Source organism: Convolutriloba macropyga, chromosome 3 (assembly GCF_964194025.1).
Source record: "Convolutriloba macropyga chromosome 3, txConMacr16.3, whole genome shotgun sequence".
Lineage (NCBI taxonomy): Eukaryota > Metazoa > Xenacoelomorpha > Acoela > Convolutidae > Convolutriloba > Convolutriloba macropyga.
Genome location: NC_134470.1, coordinates 4,192,355 through 4,209,490, shown reverse-complemented (window position 1 = coordinate 4,209,490; position 17,136 = coordinate 4,192,355). Strand labels below are relative to the sequence as shown.

At 37.7% G+C, this 17,136-nt stretch overlaps 1 protein-coding gene across 1 annotated transcript in view; it reads right to left on the bottom strand.

Annotated features, from left to right (window-relative positions):
• The window catches only part of LOC142335888 (uncharacterized), a 36,083-nt gene extending 28,356 nt beyond the window's left edge, over positions 1 to 7,727 (bottom strand). Inside the window, exon 1 of the mRNA XM_075384238.1 lies at positions 7,424 to 7,727. Coding sequence (XP_075240353.1) covers positions 7,424 to 7,723 — 300 coding nt within the window. The 5' untranslated portion in view covers positions 7,724 to 7,727. The remainder of the gene's footprint in view (positions 1 to 7,423) is intronic.
• Positions 7,728 to 17,136: the final 9,409 nt, after the last annotated feature.

Here is a 17,136-nt window from a genome sequence, read left to right as displayed (position 1 = left end):
CCTAAAAGTTAACAAATATTGGCCCAAATTAGGCTAAAGTCAATCTTGCCCACAGAAAATGAGCTCAATCGGACCGAAAATGACGATCTGGTGACCAAAACAAAGTTCGGTGATCAAAAAAGTTAAGCCTTATCAAGCGCGGTCACCGGTGAAAACCTGTCCAAAATGGTCGGCTGATTCCATTTTTTGAAAATTTTATCCCCAAAAATGGCTAAAGTGGAGCCTGCCCAAAAAAAATGAGCCCTATCGGCCCAAAATAGACGCTTCGATGACCAGATAAACGTAAGGTGATCGAAAAAGTTAAGCCTTATTGAGCGCAGTCACCTTTTCAGAAATTGGTAAAAACTCATCAAAAATGGTTTGCTGAGTGCCTTTTTTTAAAATTTTGTCACCAACTACGGCTCAAGTGGAGCCTGCCCACAAAAAAATGAGCTCATTCGGACCAAAAATTACTATTTGTTGGCCAAAATAAAGTTCGGTGATCGAAAAAGTTAAGCCTCATCGAGCGCAGTTACCTTTTCGGAAACTGATAAAAAAAACTCATCCAAAATGGTTCGCTGAGTCCTCTCTTTTAACATTTTGTCCCCAAGTACGGCTAAAGTGGAGCCTGCCCCCAAAAAATCAGCTCAATGGGAGCAAGAATGACGATTTGGCGACCAAAACAAAGTTCGATGATCAAAAAAGTTAAGCCTCATCAAGCGCAGTCACCTTTTCGGAAAAAAACTTAATCAAAATGGTCTTCTGGGTTCAATTTTTTAAATTTTGTCCTCACGCATGGCTAAAGTCGAGCCTGCCAACAGAAAATGAGCTCAAACGGACCAAAATTGACGATTTGGTGGCCAAAATAAAGTTCAGTGATCGAAAAAGCCTCATCAAGCGCAGTCACCTTTACGGAAATTAGTATAACTTATTCAAAATGGTGCACTGAGTCCAATTTTTATATTTTATATCCAACTATGGCTAAAGTGGGGCCCGTGCAAAAAAAAATGGGCCCAATTGGACCAATTACTATTTGTTGACCAAAACAAAGTTCGGTGATCAAAAAAAATTAAGCCTCATCGAGTGCAGTCAAGTTTTCAAAAATCGGTAAAAACTTATCAAAATGGTTAGCTGAGTCCATTTCTTATTATATCCCCAACTATGGCTAAAGTTGAGCCTACCAACAGAAAATGAGACAAAATGGACCAAAACTGACGATCTGGTGACCGAAAAGCAGACTGAGCAAAAAGAGGTTACCGAATCAAGCAAACGAGTTCAACCAGCAGTTTAAATGGACCAAAACTGACGATCTGGTGACCGAAAAGCAGACTGAGCAAGAAGAGGTTACCGAATCAAGCAAACGAGTTCAACCAGCAGATACGGAGCCTGCAGGAGAGGCGATGTTTGTACCACGCTTCCAATCTACTGCGAACCGATCAAAAAGAAGCCGAAAGAGACGGAGGGAGACGGACCAATTTTTCGATTTTATATCCAACTATGGCTCAATTGCGCCCGTTTACAAAAAATGAGCCCACTTGGAACAAAAATTATTTGTTGACCAAAACAAAGTTCTGTGATCGAAAAACTTAAGCTTCATCGAGCGCAGTCACCTTTTCATAAGTTGGTAAAAACTTATCCAAAATGGTTCGCTGCGCCCTTTTTTTTATTATATCCCCAACTCTGTCCAAAGTGGAGCCTGCCCACAGAAAAAAAGGCCAACTTGACCAAAAATGACGATATGGTGACCGAAACCCAGACCGAGCAAAAAGAGTTAACAGAATCAAACGAGTTCAATCAGCAAATAAAGATCCTGCAGGAGAGCCGATGTTTGAACCACGCTTCCAACCTATTGCGAACCGACCAAAAAGAAGCCCAAGAAGTCGGAAGGAGTCATCTGAGTCAGAGACAGTATCAGAATATTAACCAGAAAGCGGCAGTTCTGATGACTCTGGCGATGACGAGGCGATTTCCTTCAACGCTCCAGTGGTAGCAAACAGGGGGCAGCGAAAGAAAAAGAAAGAGGACCAGATGAAGACATCGAAAGAATACTGCAAACATTACGACTGTCAAACGAAAGCAATGCAGTTTTTGTTCAGCCGATTGCCAAGTAAGAAAGACCTACGTTGAAATCGTTAACCAGCAGCGGCCTGAGATGTAAGTTCTACTTTTAGCCCTTTGCAGGCGAGCATCCAATGAGGAGGCACCTGAAAGCTGGCCGCAAACTCGAAGGCAATTATCTCAACATAACTCAACGTGCCCATTTGTTCGAGCAAACGCAAAGAAGCAAAAGAACGGTGAAATATGTTTGGTTGCACAAAGAATGCTTGAAAGTTTATGACACACTCGGGCGTCAATGTGTCGCAAACATGAAGGATCATCGTGCATTCGTCTGGAAGTTTCCTTGTGCGTCTGAGCTATCCCAATCAATCATGCACAAGGCCAAACAGGAGGATGATAGTTGGCAAGACGAGCAGCGGCAAGAGCAACGACTCAATTGGCACCAACAAACAACAGGCAGGCTCGGCTCCTACAATTTCAAACCTCTGATCAAAAAGCATCAGGAGCATCGCCTTCAGCAAAGCAACAGTGGACAAAACTTCAGAATGTAAAGGAGTCCAATCTCAAGAAAATAGCAAAGAGGTTGGACCGATGTGTCCAGATGACGGAGGATCTAACAAAAATGTCAAAGTTAACAGATAGGCTGCAGAGCTTCAAAGATGTTTGCAATGCTCCAGACACCTTTAAAACTCTGCTTGATTCTCAAGGACTTTATCAACTTCCTTTTAACTGAATTTGGAACATCAACGAGACAGAAGCTGGACATACAAGGACTTTATCAACTTCCTTGTAACTGAATTTGGAACATCAACGAGACAGAAACTGGACATACAACAAATTCAGAGATTCAGCCCCTGATGAAAATGCAGAACCTCCCGGGGCAAAGAGATGGAAGCAGGCACAAAGAGATATACAAAGAACGGCCGTTCCAACAACTGATGACGGAAAACAACTCCAAAAAGACATTCGAAAATCTCAGAGTCACCCTAAATAAAACGATAAACGATAACGAATATCATATTGCGCAAGCGAGTCTGGTGACCCTTTTGATGCGAAACGTTTGTAGGTTTTCAGAATTTGCGGCACTCGAATTGAGCTACTCGGAGAACCATGTTTAAGATACACAACTGCAGGCCAACGGTATCCAATGGGCCCCCAGAACTTAATTTTCCTGAACTCCTCTGATAAAGAAAATTGCAGAAAATAAATTTGAATTTTCCTTGCTTAAGTTTCACTCTAAGAAGCAAAAAGAGCTAGCCAAACGAAATGCGTACATGTATTCTGTTAACCTGAGACGTATAAATCGGCGTCCAATGTGTATGAAATTAAAAATTCTTAACTCCTACGTTAAAGCAGAAAACAGAAATATAATAATTTTGAACTTTCTCTTGCTCAAGTTTCACTCTAGGAAGCAAAAACTACTTAGCGGAACGGAAAACGTACATGTATTCTATGTATTCTGTCAACACGAGACGTAAAAATCGGCGTCAAATCTGAATGAAATTAGATAAGTTAAAGTACCGAAATATAATAAATTTGAACTTTCTCTTGCTCAAGTTTCTCTAGCGACCAAAAAACACCTAGAGGAACGAAATACTTAGATGTATTATATTTATCCTGTAAACCTGAGGGGAACAAATTTTCGTCCAATGTGATATCAATTTTTCTGATCTCATCTGATAAAGAAAACTACAGAAAATCAATAAAATTGAGATTTCTGTTGCCTAAGTTTCACTTTAGGAAGCATAAATACCTAGCGGAACGAAAAACGTGTATCTATTCTATGTATTCTGTCACCCTGAGACGTAGGAATCGGCGTCCAATCTGAGAGAAATTAAACTTTCTGAAATCCTAAGATAAGTAGAGTACCAAAATAAAATAAATTTGAATTTTCTCTTGCTTAAGTTTCACTCTACAAAGCAAAAGACCTAGCGGATAAATACTTACAAACATTCTATGTATTCTGTGCAACTGAGGCGAATGGCAGGTTCCAGATGTTAACGAACGAGAAGCAAAATAATAATTCTGAGCTCCTATGACAAAGAAAATTGCAGAAAAGTAAAAAAAAAATGGAACTTTCTCTTTCTTAAGTTTCCCTCTAGCAGGCAAAAATAGCTAGCCGAACAAAAAAACTTACAAGTAATCTATGTATTTTTCAACCTGAGGCCTAAAAATTGGCGTCCAATGTATGATAATGATATTTTTGAATTCCTAATATAAAGACGAGTACTGAAAAAAAAAACAAAATTTCTTTCCTTTTCTAAACTTTCGCTCTAGGAAGCAAAAAAACCTATATGAACGAAATACTTAAATGTGTTCTGTGTATAATGTCAACCCGAGGCGTTTAAAAGTGCGTCCATTATCTTTGACTTTATTCTCTGATTCCGCCGAAAAAGAAAAACAAAGGAAAGGAATATATTTGAACTTTCTCTTGCTAAAGTTTCACACTGCGAAGCAAAAAGACCTAGCATATAAAAAATAAGTACATACATTCTATGCATTCGATGAAACTGAAACGAATATATTGGCGTTTAATAATCGTGAATTTAAAATTTTTGATCTCCTCTAATAAAGGCGAGTACAAAAAATAATAAATTTGTACTTCCTCTTTCTTAAGTTTCACTCAAGGAATCAAAAATACCTAGCGGAACGAAATACGTCTTATTTTTCCATGTAAACACCTATGTTCGTTTAACCCAGGTGGAAACAAACACCGCCTCAAATTGCTTCATATATGGCGTATATTAAAGCTCTTTTAAAAAGCTTTGCAGCCACAGTTTTACTCTAATCAGTGATGGCCGTAAGTGTTCCTAAATGGTCATCAAGTGGAAAAGAAAAGCGAGTCCACTATGAGTTCTTAAAAAGTAGCTATTACCGACTAGTTTTATGAACGCTGCCATAACCGTTCATTAAGTTATGGAGAGCCCTTGTATTGACAAAAGCGCGAGGATAAAAAAGCGATCACTTTTTAGGCTACCTGGGGTATTTATGTCAAAGATAGTCAAGATGTCACTGATGTTTTTTTACCTAAAAGTTAACAAATATTGGCCCAAATTACTTATTTTAAAGCTCCTTTAATATGCTTTTCAGCCATGTATATTACTCTAGATCAATGTTAGCTTGAAATAGCATCAAACGAAATAAAAATCGAGTCAATCTTGGCTTGGTAATTAGTGGCTATTTCCGACCCTTTTTAAGAATGGTTCACTATCCGTATAAAAAGTCTTCGAGACAGAAGCGCGAGGAGAAAAAAACAGCCACATTTTGACCGTTTTTGCAATAAAACGCTTGCTAGAAGTTCTGGTCACGGAGTTAAAATTTGGAGTTTGATGTACAATTTCTCCACAATTCTCTCCGTCAAAAGTGTTTTTGAGTCACTATATAGCTCATTTAAAAGGATTGCATTTCGTCTTTGCAGTCAAATAACTGTTGTGATCTTTGGTTCAAAGAAAGTATCAACTCTGCTCAAAATTGTCATTTTTCAAGATAGGTAATTTGTCACTAATGTTTGTTTTACATAAAAAGTTTGTATTACTCTATATCCATGTGGGCAATAAGAGCTCTTGAATTAACATCAAAGCGAGTCAATTAGGACTGGTTAAAAATTAGCATTTTCCGACCACTTTTGGGAGGTGCAATAGCCATTCAGAAAGTTTTGAAAAGGTCTGCTATAAAAGTTTTCTGAGGATTGAAAAGTGAATTTTTGACCGCATTGACAATGGTACGCCTCTTTAAACGTGTTGTCGCATATTTGTTTGCAACTTGTCAGTTACTCAAATTGCTTTAATATACAGCTCTTTTTAAAGCTCTTTTATTATGCTTTGCAGCTATCTATATTACTCAATATAAATGCAGGGAATAAGAGTTCCTAAAAGGGGCATCAATCACAAACGAAAAAACGAATGTTATGACTTTTTAGAAAGCAGCTCTTTCCGATCAGTATTTTGAAAAGGGCACTAGCCGTTTATAGAGTTTTGAAGAACTCTTAAATAGACAAGTGAGCGAGGGTTTAAAAACTAGCCTTTTTTTGACCGTTTTAACCATGAAATGGCCCCTGGATTAATTAGGTCTATGATTACAGTAGTACAGAGGTGCTCGAAGCAAAAAAACAGACAAATATTGGTGCTAGAAACTTCATATATAGCTCATTTTAACGCTTGGCTCACATACTTTTCGCCAAAATAAGTTTTATGACAATCGGAGTACCATAAGTACCGCAAAAGTGAATTTATTACTCCACTTTTTGTTTCGATTTTTTTTTATTCTACTGGAATTTTGAAATAGTTATATTGCAGCTGGGATAATAAAACTTATATCCCTGTAAAGTACATCAACTGAGGACTACGTGCATATTAAAAAGTTGGAGAAATTCAGACGGGAACCTAATCAAATTCCAGATAAATTTTTCACTTATCCAAAAGTGCACACTGTTTTGCCATGAGTCAACAAATACTTTAAATTTTGATACGGCGTCAACGGGATCGCTCTCTACGGGCAAAATAATGGCTACATGAAAAATGTCAGAAAAATCAGTCAGATCGTTCCATGGATACTCACGAATGGTCTTTGGAGAGAAATAACCTGTGGTGAAACATGTACTCGATCTTATATGGATTCTGTAGAGATCAATTTTTCTAGGCCTAACGGTTCGCCCCAAAGGGGTTGGGTTCCCTTAGTTTTTCGAGAGGAATCCAAAAATGCAACAAATTTTTTGAAACAGTCCAGTAGTTTTTGAGAAATACGCGATTGAGTAATTGGGGCTAAAGTGTCCAAAAGCGCACTTCTGTTTATTGGTCAATTTGCCAACTTCTACTGCCTCTAGAGTCACAAGAAATGCCTGTAGTCCTCTTTTGAAATACAGCAGGATGCGACCACTCTCGACGTCTAAAAGTACCCAAAAGTTAATGAAATTGATAGCCCCAATAGTGCATTTTTGTAGCCCCAAAAACTCCAATTTTGACCCCAGAGCTATCAAAACTATGCGCTTCTCTTCTATTTTCGATTTCCAAACGATTGGAACTGGTCTCAGATCTCTGGGGTAGCTCGTTGGTGAGAAAATGGGTGGAGTAAAAAATGGCACCCTACAAAAGTGCACTGGAGTAAGGGTTAGGGCAAACTTTAAGATTAAGAACCACCCTTCACAACAGGAAATTTTCCTTAAATATAGTTTCGGTCAATCGCATAATTAGAGACTAATAAGGCGTGAGGCTCTAAGAGTTGCTCAGCCACTTAATGCCCTCCGCGCGCTATCTGTTTACCCCGTTTTTACGGACAAAAAGTCAAAACGGTCAAGGAAAAAATCTCATTAAAAAGACCGCAGGACTAATATAAATGCTACAAACTTCGTTTGCGAGCAAACAATCTTTGCGTCAAATTGTAAACAAACCTGTGTATTGCTGAGCAGACAATCCCTGCAATTAAAATCAATAGCGACATTCGCTAAAGTTCCGGTAATAAACTGCAATTTCTCACAATCGTCCGCTCTGGTAACAGATAAAATTCCCAACGAAAAATGCTGAACAAGTTTTTTGAGCATAGTAGGATTTCCACTGAAACGCGAAAAATAATTCAATTTTCGTGAGAAAGAATTGATCTGTTTGTAATCGTCTAACGAGGCTAGCCCATCGCTGCTCTCCAATAACTGAGCAACAGACCGGAAAGAACTGGATTTTTCTTTTGCCGCCATCAATAATCTAAAAATACGTGTTTACCGCAAGAAATAATTTTATTTTAAACTTACAGCAACAAACCAGGCTCTAGGGGCCGCGTCAAAGCGTTAAATTAATAGTGCACTAGTTAGGAGTCAAGCCTTCGCTACCGCAGTGGTCATGTGCATCCTTGTGGATCATACCAGTTGCTGAACCAACCCATATTGCAATCGATGTCCCACTTTCTCACTCCTCTTTAAGTAATCCCTCTATCGTTTCACCCCTCCAGCACTTCACCCCGATTTTTATCTTCTATAAATTAAGTACTATTAAATCAGTTAAACAATCACCGCCATGCCCCGCGGGCGTGGGACTTGACATGAAACTATCACAACCGAACATGGGATTAAGTTATCCGCTTAATTACGAACATTCCTTTAACGTCGGCTGCTAACTGGCGCGATAATTTGATAGAGGCGTGAAATGATAGAAGGGTTAAGTCATATGGGGTTAAGACATGCGGGGTTAAGTGAATCGGGGTGAAAAGAAGTAGAGCGATTGCAATCAATTCGTTTATTAACTAAGCTGGGGGGGGGGGGGGGGCTATGAGAAATACTCCCACGTCTAAGTCAGTGTTCTGGAGAGACCTGACAATGTGTTTTTCGAAAGCACCGGGACTAGGCTTGGGTTCACCTACAATAAGGTGCTCGAAAAGGTAAACTTCAATGAAATGAGGCTATTGTTACGTTAGGCAACCTTCGAGGTGGCAAAGTTTTGTTACCCTTGATAAATTTCTACCTGTTGTGTACATCTTGGTTAAGAAACGTCAGGCCAATTGCTCTCAAACGACCGGCGAGCGGTCAGCTTCGTCAGTAGCTAGCCGCGGTCTAGTGAGGCTACCTTTAGATGAATTGAAGGGGCGTTAGGTGAGTGCAGCGGGGGTGCAAAAGTTGATTGGAGGGACTGAATTGCTGCATCAAAAAGAGAGAGAGAGATAAAACGTGAACGAGAAAGAGGAAAGAAACCCTAACCGACAGAGAAAGGTATATTTTCCATAATGAGATTCGACTCTGCAACTTCTAGTTTACTAGCCTCAAATAAATCATTTAGCAAAAGAAACCGATTTGTCAAATTAAAATTACTTCCGATATTTAAAACAAACGTTTTCGAACTTTACGTTCATCGTCAGGTTAAAACTGTTTTACAAATTGCTAAAAGATAAAATAAATAGGTATTTAAATTTGTCTGAGACCACACTTAAAACAATTCTAGGAACTATTCTAAAAAAATCAATCGAACATTTTTCCATATGTACAATATTTAGCCTATCTACAACTAATATTTACATTCGTTATCGATTTAATTAAAAATATTCCAATTCCGGATTTTTCGATTTTGGCCATGTTCTTGTATTTTTAGGGTTATTCCGAATTTGCCCTAAACTTAAGTATCCCTCTTTTTGAGGTTTTGCAAATTTTGTTTTGTCATGCACAAAATGTTTTTTGCCCTATGTATCCTCATCTAGTCAAAATTTGAACTAATATTTTAACGCGAGTTCCCGCGCCCTATATTCATCGCGTGTATTTAGTGTCGGCTTCAGCTTGCTGATGGATATAGCTTCGATAATCATTAGTTTTTCTACCGTCCAACAGGCGTCCAGAATTTTCCATTCAGTGTCATTCGTGGCGCCACGACATTCAACTAGATGTTAACCCACCTGTGAATCCTTCTTTTGATGTTCTGTTATCCTTGTGGTAACATGCCTGCTTGTTTGCCCAACATAGATGGATCCGCACCCATTACATTTAATCTCATATACCACGTGGGATTTCAGGTCTCTATCGAAAGATAATTTCAGGGTGGGGAGGCATGATCTTGAGCAGACAAATCATTTTGTCTGCTCGACGTCAAGAACCCATCAGTTTGGTCATTTTGAAATTTTAAAAAATAAGAAGTTTAGGACGGATGAACACTTTTTGAATCGTTCTCAACGGGCCGCAAATCATCTGATGCGAATGAAAACTATTAACTTTGACTTGTCTAAACGTCAGGTTACGAAGGCAATTGACCAAATTTTACGCCATCGAATTGAATAATTTGACCTGGAAAACTCATGTTCTTTTTATGTGAAATGCTTTTTCTCTTATTCAGGACTTAGTCTTTATTTAATCACCTTTTTATCTGTAAAAGTTGTTTTAGCATTCCCTGTACGCTTTTATGTTCTTCCCCAACAAGGAATTGAGCCTTTTGCAACTACATACAGAAAAAACAAACAGAAAAGGGAATATTAAATACAAAAGTTTTCGACTTGGCAGTGAAAAAAATCAAAGCTTTTTCTTGTCTCAAAAATTCTGTCAAGTAAATAATCTCCAAGACGTAAAAAGTTTCGTTTGCCAGAAATGGTCGTTAATCTCTGAAATGGATGGAAAATATTGATAAATTTTAGAAACAATTTCAAATTTCAACAAAATCTCGCTAATTTTTGGGAGTTTAAGATCCTGAGATTCAATTTATTGTCTCCAGAGAGTATCCAATATCCTTGTTTCAAACCTAAAATAGTTTCACAGACTCATAAAGATCCATACACTTGGAACATAAAAAATTTCCGACAGTTTAAAAATATTTTAGATTTTATCCCAAAATTACGAAAACTCGAGTCATAAAAAAAATGATCAACATTCCATTAACTCTAGAAACTATGCAGCAGCTTACGATCAAACCTTGGAGGAGGCTCGAGGGACCCTGGTGCCTGAAAAAGTCAAACGTGAAAAAATTCCAAATGTTTTAAAAATTGCATAAATTATTGATAAAATAGTCTTGATAAACATTCCATTACAACAATTAAATATGCAGTAACACAATTTCAAACCCTAGAAGATGTTCTCCGGCTCTTGACGTTACACTAATTTAAAAAAAAATGAACCAAAGATTTCAAAAAAAATTCAAAATTACAGCTTTGTAGAAAAAAAATACTAAAACTTGTGACATTAAAAAGTTGAAAATGCATCCATGACCTGCGAAAATTTTCCCGTAAAGTATTATCACAACATAAAGGAAGTTTTCTGAACCTTGAGGCTCAAAAAACCTGAATAATGACAAAAAATGTCAAAAAGTTGAAAAAATTGGCTATTCGTCCAAAAAATGCTACAAATTGTGATGTTAAAATCTTGCAAGACATTCCATTACATCTAGAAATTATGCAAGGACCTCATATTAAACGCCAGAAGAGGTTCCTTTGCTCTTGAGGCTTAAAAGACCTTAAAATAACGCCAAAGCAAGTTTTATATAAAAATTGCTTAAGTATGGGACATTGAAAAAACTGATTGACTATTTCATGGCGAATCAAAATTTGCCGGTAACTTATTAGCAAAACCCGTAGGACGATTTTTTGCCCTTATGTGGGCAACTTGAATAAGGAAAAATGAAGTTAAAAAAACTTGAAAAAAGTTGCACGTTTTGTCAAATGTGATAAAGTTTAAATTTCGTGATGTTAAAATATTCAAACTTTTCAAATACAATTAAAAACAACGCAGTAACCTAATATCAGAACCTAGAGGCGGTTCCTTGACACCCAGCTCAGATAAAAATTTAAAAATGTGAGAAATTTTCAAAAAGCTTGCCAGAAAGTTTGTGCATTATACTATAAAATTGCGTGTTTTTGAGCGAGTTGTTCGTCAGTAGCTAGAAACGGGAGGGTGATGCACCGTGGGCTGATTGGGTGAGGTGGGGCAAGGGACAACAGTGAGGTGGGGGTTTTACAGCGCGGGAGGGGGGTTGGGTGTAATAGTGGGGGATCAACAGTTGAGGGGTCCTCAACCTCTAAGAACCATAAGAATATATAAGCCCTTCACACCATAAGTATAAGATTTCAAAACATTTTGAGCTTCAACAGTGCTCAAAGGCTTTAAGAGGAAATAATGCCCGCTGAGTTCTATCTGCTTATTTTGTTTTTGAGGACGAAAAGTGCAAAACGTCAGACAACAAAATTGCTCCAGCGAAAAATCGCATTAAAAAACGACCGACCGGGCTGAAATAATTGCTACCAATTTCGCTTGAGAGCAACTAGTATTATATGCAATCCTTATAATTTCTTGGTTAGTTTCTTTGGTGCATGAATTGAGTAGAGGGTTTTGTGGTAACTTTTGATTCCGCATGTAATCTCAGAAAATGCCCGGCAGCCTGTTTTGATCCTGAGGGTTATTGGTAAGAAGAGATTGGCAGGAAGAGTTACCTCTCACTTATAGTAAATCGAGGAGCTTTTACATTTTCTATTCTCCGAGCATTTCCTAATTCAACGTTCCAGTTCACATCGATAAAGCACTAAAAAACAAAAGCGCCCTTCAGACCTTGTTTTAATTTCAAAAAGCCCGACTTAAAATTTTTGGAGACCTTTTCAAAAACGGTTTCTACTTCAAACTAAAGCCGGATAACTTCGGAATATTTGTGGACCTCCTAGAAATCGCTTTGAGGCAATCGATACCACGTGGATGCCCAGGTCTCACAAGTGACACCAAAGAACTTTATACAGAGTATTGCCGCAATTTTTATTATATGTCAACGCTTTTCTGAAAAACTGGAAGGTCAAAATAACATTCTTCAATTTGTGCATAAACTAGTATTATATGCAAATTAGAGAACAAAGAAAATATTATCTTAATAGATGGAAAAAAATACGAACAAACAGACAAATACCCGACAAAGGATCAACTCTTTAAATGCCGCTAAATCGGTGCTGTAAATCAAACTAATACGGGCCCAGAGATTACTTTTAAAGCTGAATTTATCAAACCGGCTCATGCTTGTTTTTATCTTGGTATACAGAAGGCGTCAAACCTAAAGTTTCAAAATCCACTCTACTCAGTTTCAAGCATAATGGCTAATGCAATTCGTTCATTGTATCTTGTAAGAAATCAATTACAAGTAAGAGTTTATGCTTTCAAGTCAGTTGTACTCTCTCATCTTCCTTTCAGTGGAGTATTTCTTCAAACTTTCGCAGCAAAAAATTAAAACCGCATAAATAGGCAAAATAAATGGGGAAGAAAGTCTAATATTATCGACAAAAGTTTGACCAGTCCGCTGATCTTCTCAATATGAATTGAATCTTGCCAGCCAAAATGCTTATCTCAAAAAAATGCACTTGCAAACAGATGCAAGACACTGTAAAACATCCGAGACTGAAGATTCAGAATGTTTACTTGTCGCAAAAACGCTGGAAATAACAAGAGAACAAAATCAAACTTTTATTAAAAAGAGAAGAAAAACGAAGTGGAGTAAAAAAATCTTTAAACTTGAAAAGCGTTCAAAAGTGGAATGAACTGCCTTCTTTAATAAAAACTCTAATTGGCCTCTAATAAAAACAGTGATATTTGCTTTAAAAATGTTTAAACCGAATTTTTGCTCGATCAGCACAATAAAGTACCCGTTAGAAGAAAAGTAGGAGCCTTCAAACCCTATTTTTACCTAAGAGAACGAGCAGCCACAATTATAAGATTTTTATATTAGTAACAATACTGATCAATTTAGTTAAGTTTTGAATGCGTGTAAACATCTAACCTCAGGGTTATAATATGAATGATTTAAATGTTTAAAAGAAGACCCAATCAGCGATGAGAACGGCATTCACCACTTGCATCCGAGGAACGGGAATACAGAGACTCTAAATCCGACAAAAGCTCACACTTCTCAAGTCAGAGTGCTCGATCCTATCTGTTAAAAAATCTGGCCAATGTGGGTTTCTATTGGCTACTAGAATTTATTTCAGCTGGTTCTGAGGTTGAACAATTCCCCAGGGAATGCCATAAGACAAAAAATATTGCCCTAACAAAGCCAGGGAAATTTCTGTCCAAAAAACTACCGCACTCTCATTTCTCTGCCACAAATACAAACTGTTTGAAAGAATAATAATTAAAAAAGACTGGCCCCAAAATTCGAACCCATTATGATTCAGGATTAAGCGGGCTTCAGACTTGGGAAATCCGTAACCCAAAGAATATTTACACTGTTTTCTTGGACTTGTCGGCCGCATTCGATACGGTCAGTCACCAGCTCTTGCTGCGGAAGCATTACGATCAAGTAGGCAATACAAAACTCTGTCGAGTTATCCGTAAAATGCTTACAAGCTTCAGGTACTACGTTGTTCTAGACAATGAGAAAAGCAGACGGCAGAAACAAAAAAAATGGACTGTCACATTGTAGCTTCCTAGCACCTATACCGTTCAGTGTCTACACGATCGACCAACCCCTGCCTACTGGATACGCATTTACTGAAATTGCATTTACGCTGATGACAGGGCAATGGACTTTCAAGATTCAAGTATTGAGAATATTGGATAAACAAAAAATGCATAGTGCCCTCAATGAAATGAGCAGTTATTGCGGAGCCAACAAGTTGAAGTAGAACCCTGAGAAAACAGAGGTTTGCTTGCTCCCGGCGTTTGTTAGGTTGAGCAATCGCGGTCAGTTTATGCAAATGCTTTACCTTTGTTGTCTGCAGACAATCAGTGATTCTAACACAAAACAATCTGGGAAGGAATGCAGCTTAAACATAAACCCGAACTCAAATATTATACAAACGACACTACCTCAGTGTACGGAAGAGAGTCACAGGTAGAAATAACCCTCTACGGCTTCTAACAATATCGAATTTCGGAGCTGACCCAAAAACTCTGCGCACATCGGACCTAAGTCTCGCAATATCAGTCGCTGAATATGCTTTGCCGGTAAGTTGTCATCAGTGTAGATGAGACAATGAAAGGAATCGCTGGTTGTCTGCAGACGACAAAGGTAAAATTTTCGTATAAACTGAATAAAATAGCTTCACCTAACATACGCCGGGAGGGAGCTGCGAAAGAAAAAGCTTGGAAGCAAACAATCGATCACAGACACAATGTTTGGAGTGCAGTATCGCTGCAACTTCAATAAAAAGAATATTTCCTATCACAGACTCGCCCCTAAAACATGCCAATCAACAATTACAGAGGCAAGAAGTGAACACGTTGTTCTGAAATGCCAGGCAACAACATCGCCTCTCACCTGGAGCTACTTGCCGGGTCCAACTTGCCCTGGAAAAACTGAATTGCTTTAAATAGATTCTAGGCGGGTGCTGGACGATGCCGTTCAACCCGCCACAATTATGGTCATATTGCCGACCCACACCGCATGCACTCTGTGTGGAGAAGAAGAGACATGGCTCATATTTTTGAATGCCTGAGGCCGTTCATTGTACACAAAGAAGAAAAGTTCACATCAAAAATCATTAGTGTTTGTCACAAAAGCTGAAGAGTGAAATAAATTAGGCATCAAAAGAGCACTCAAGTTCCCAAATAGACCGAGGACAAAACCAATGAAAAAGAATACACCTGATTCTAAACACCTGAAACTTTGCAATTATGGGAAAGAGAAATCGAATCAAGCACTAATTGTGTTATATCAGAAGATAATTGCGGGGAAAACATTGAGACTCTGCAAAATGCATTGAGTGAAACGATAGATCTCATTGTGAGATTGAACATCACCTGGAACTATATCCTTCAGGAACGAAGAGACACTGCTCCTACTGTAGCAAAAATAAATTCAAGACCTACAGAAACGCAGGACTTCAGCATATTCAGCAATAATTTATTAGGAATCCCTACGGTGACATTTGATCGAACGCAGTCCCAACGAGACAGAAGATCTTATTGAGAGGACCTCCACCTATTTGAGCGGCATCTAATTTATTTTCAGAAGCGTTACTATATTGGGTAAACCGAATCAAAAACATACCTTTTGAGTAGCTAACACTATGATTTCACCAAAACAAAAAACATTATTCTCCTCCCTCAGACCAATAATCACTCATGGACTTTTTTCCTAACAAATGACCAATCTGTCAGCGTCCGCTACACTAATCAATTGTTCTTTTCAATACCAGAAAATGACAAGAATGTTGTCAAGCATCATAAAGGCAGTCCAAAAAACTGAAGTTCGCATTGAAATTTGATACCAGCCCGCTTAAATGCCCTAGTCGAGGAATGAGCGGATAAAATGCAAAAATTGAGCGGCAAAATCCGCTCAAAGTCATTACATTTCTTTGACCGCTATAAGTGGATTTTGAGCGGAAAAAGGAATTTGTTGGTTCTCTTATATCTTCATCAAAATTTCCCAGCCTCAGTGGTTCTCAACTGAGGAGGTAAAATCATAATTTAAGGATACATCTGCAAATGCAATCTTACCAGAATTGGCTCTTTTCCCAGCACTGTACCAGCATTGGCTCTTTTCGACGAAATTTTTGTACTTATATTTATGATCTCTGATTATATTTTTAATCATCTGATGATGATTAAAATATTTTTAAGGTCATCGGACGTGGGTCTGGCAGTTATCTATCCCAAAACAATAATATTTATAACAATTAATCCTCATCCTCATTTCTTCTAGTTCTGCTCCTTCAACTAACCAAAAACTTTCCACTCTTTCAGTTCTATAAATCCAATCCTTCTAATAGTAAGCTATCTACAACTGATTCAATCAATAATTCAAACTTTTTCCCCATAAGATTGAAGTAAATCTAAATAGAAATAGCTTTGAATGAAATAGAATTGAAGCCAATCACAAGTTAGGCATTTTTCTGCACTTCTCTAATATTAATGTTTACACTACTCAGCATTGATTCATAAAGCATTGATTCTTTGAAACATATAAAAACCACATTAACAGGACGGCTTTTGGTGTTATGGTTTGTATTTTGAGACTTTCATTGTTATGGATATCCAGTTTCCAGATATTGATTTATCAAAATGTGGTATAAAAATTTCGCGCAATTCGTTTGAAAACAAGCTGTATGATGTTATATATCTAAGCTGTATGCATGTTGCTATATCTACAAGAGCACTCTTTTGAATCATCGGGTTAAATCGTTGTATCAACTCTTGCTCATTCAAAACAATATTTTGGTTCGCAAGTTTACACAAAGGCTGTAATTGTCGATGCTGATAATCTCTTGCAGAAAAAAACCAACATCTAATTTGATTTAATTATATTTTCAACAACCACAGATGTAATAACTCTAGCATATCCTTGGCGATAACAATGTCTGCTGGAGCACTCTTTTGAATCGTCAGTTTAAATCGTTGTATCAACTCCTGCTTATTCAAAACAATGTTTTTGTTCGCAAGTTTACACAAAAGATGTAACTGTAAAAGCTGATAATCTGTTGCAGAAAAAACTAAAATCCATTTTGATTTATATAAACTTTCGACAACCACTGATGTAATAACTCTAGCATATCGTTGACGATAACAATGTATAACATATGTTCGTACAAAATGCAATAATAACAAAAGAGCAAAATCCGCTCAAAGTCATTACATTTCTTTGACCGCTATGAGTGGATTTTGAGCGGAAAAAGGAATTTGTTGGTTCTGTTATATCTTCATCAAAATTTCCCAGCCTCAGTGGTTCTCAACTGAGG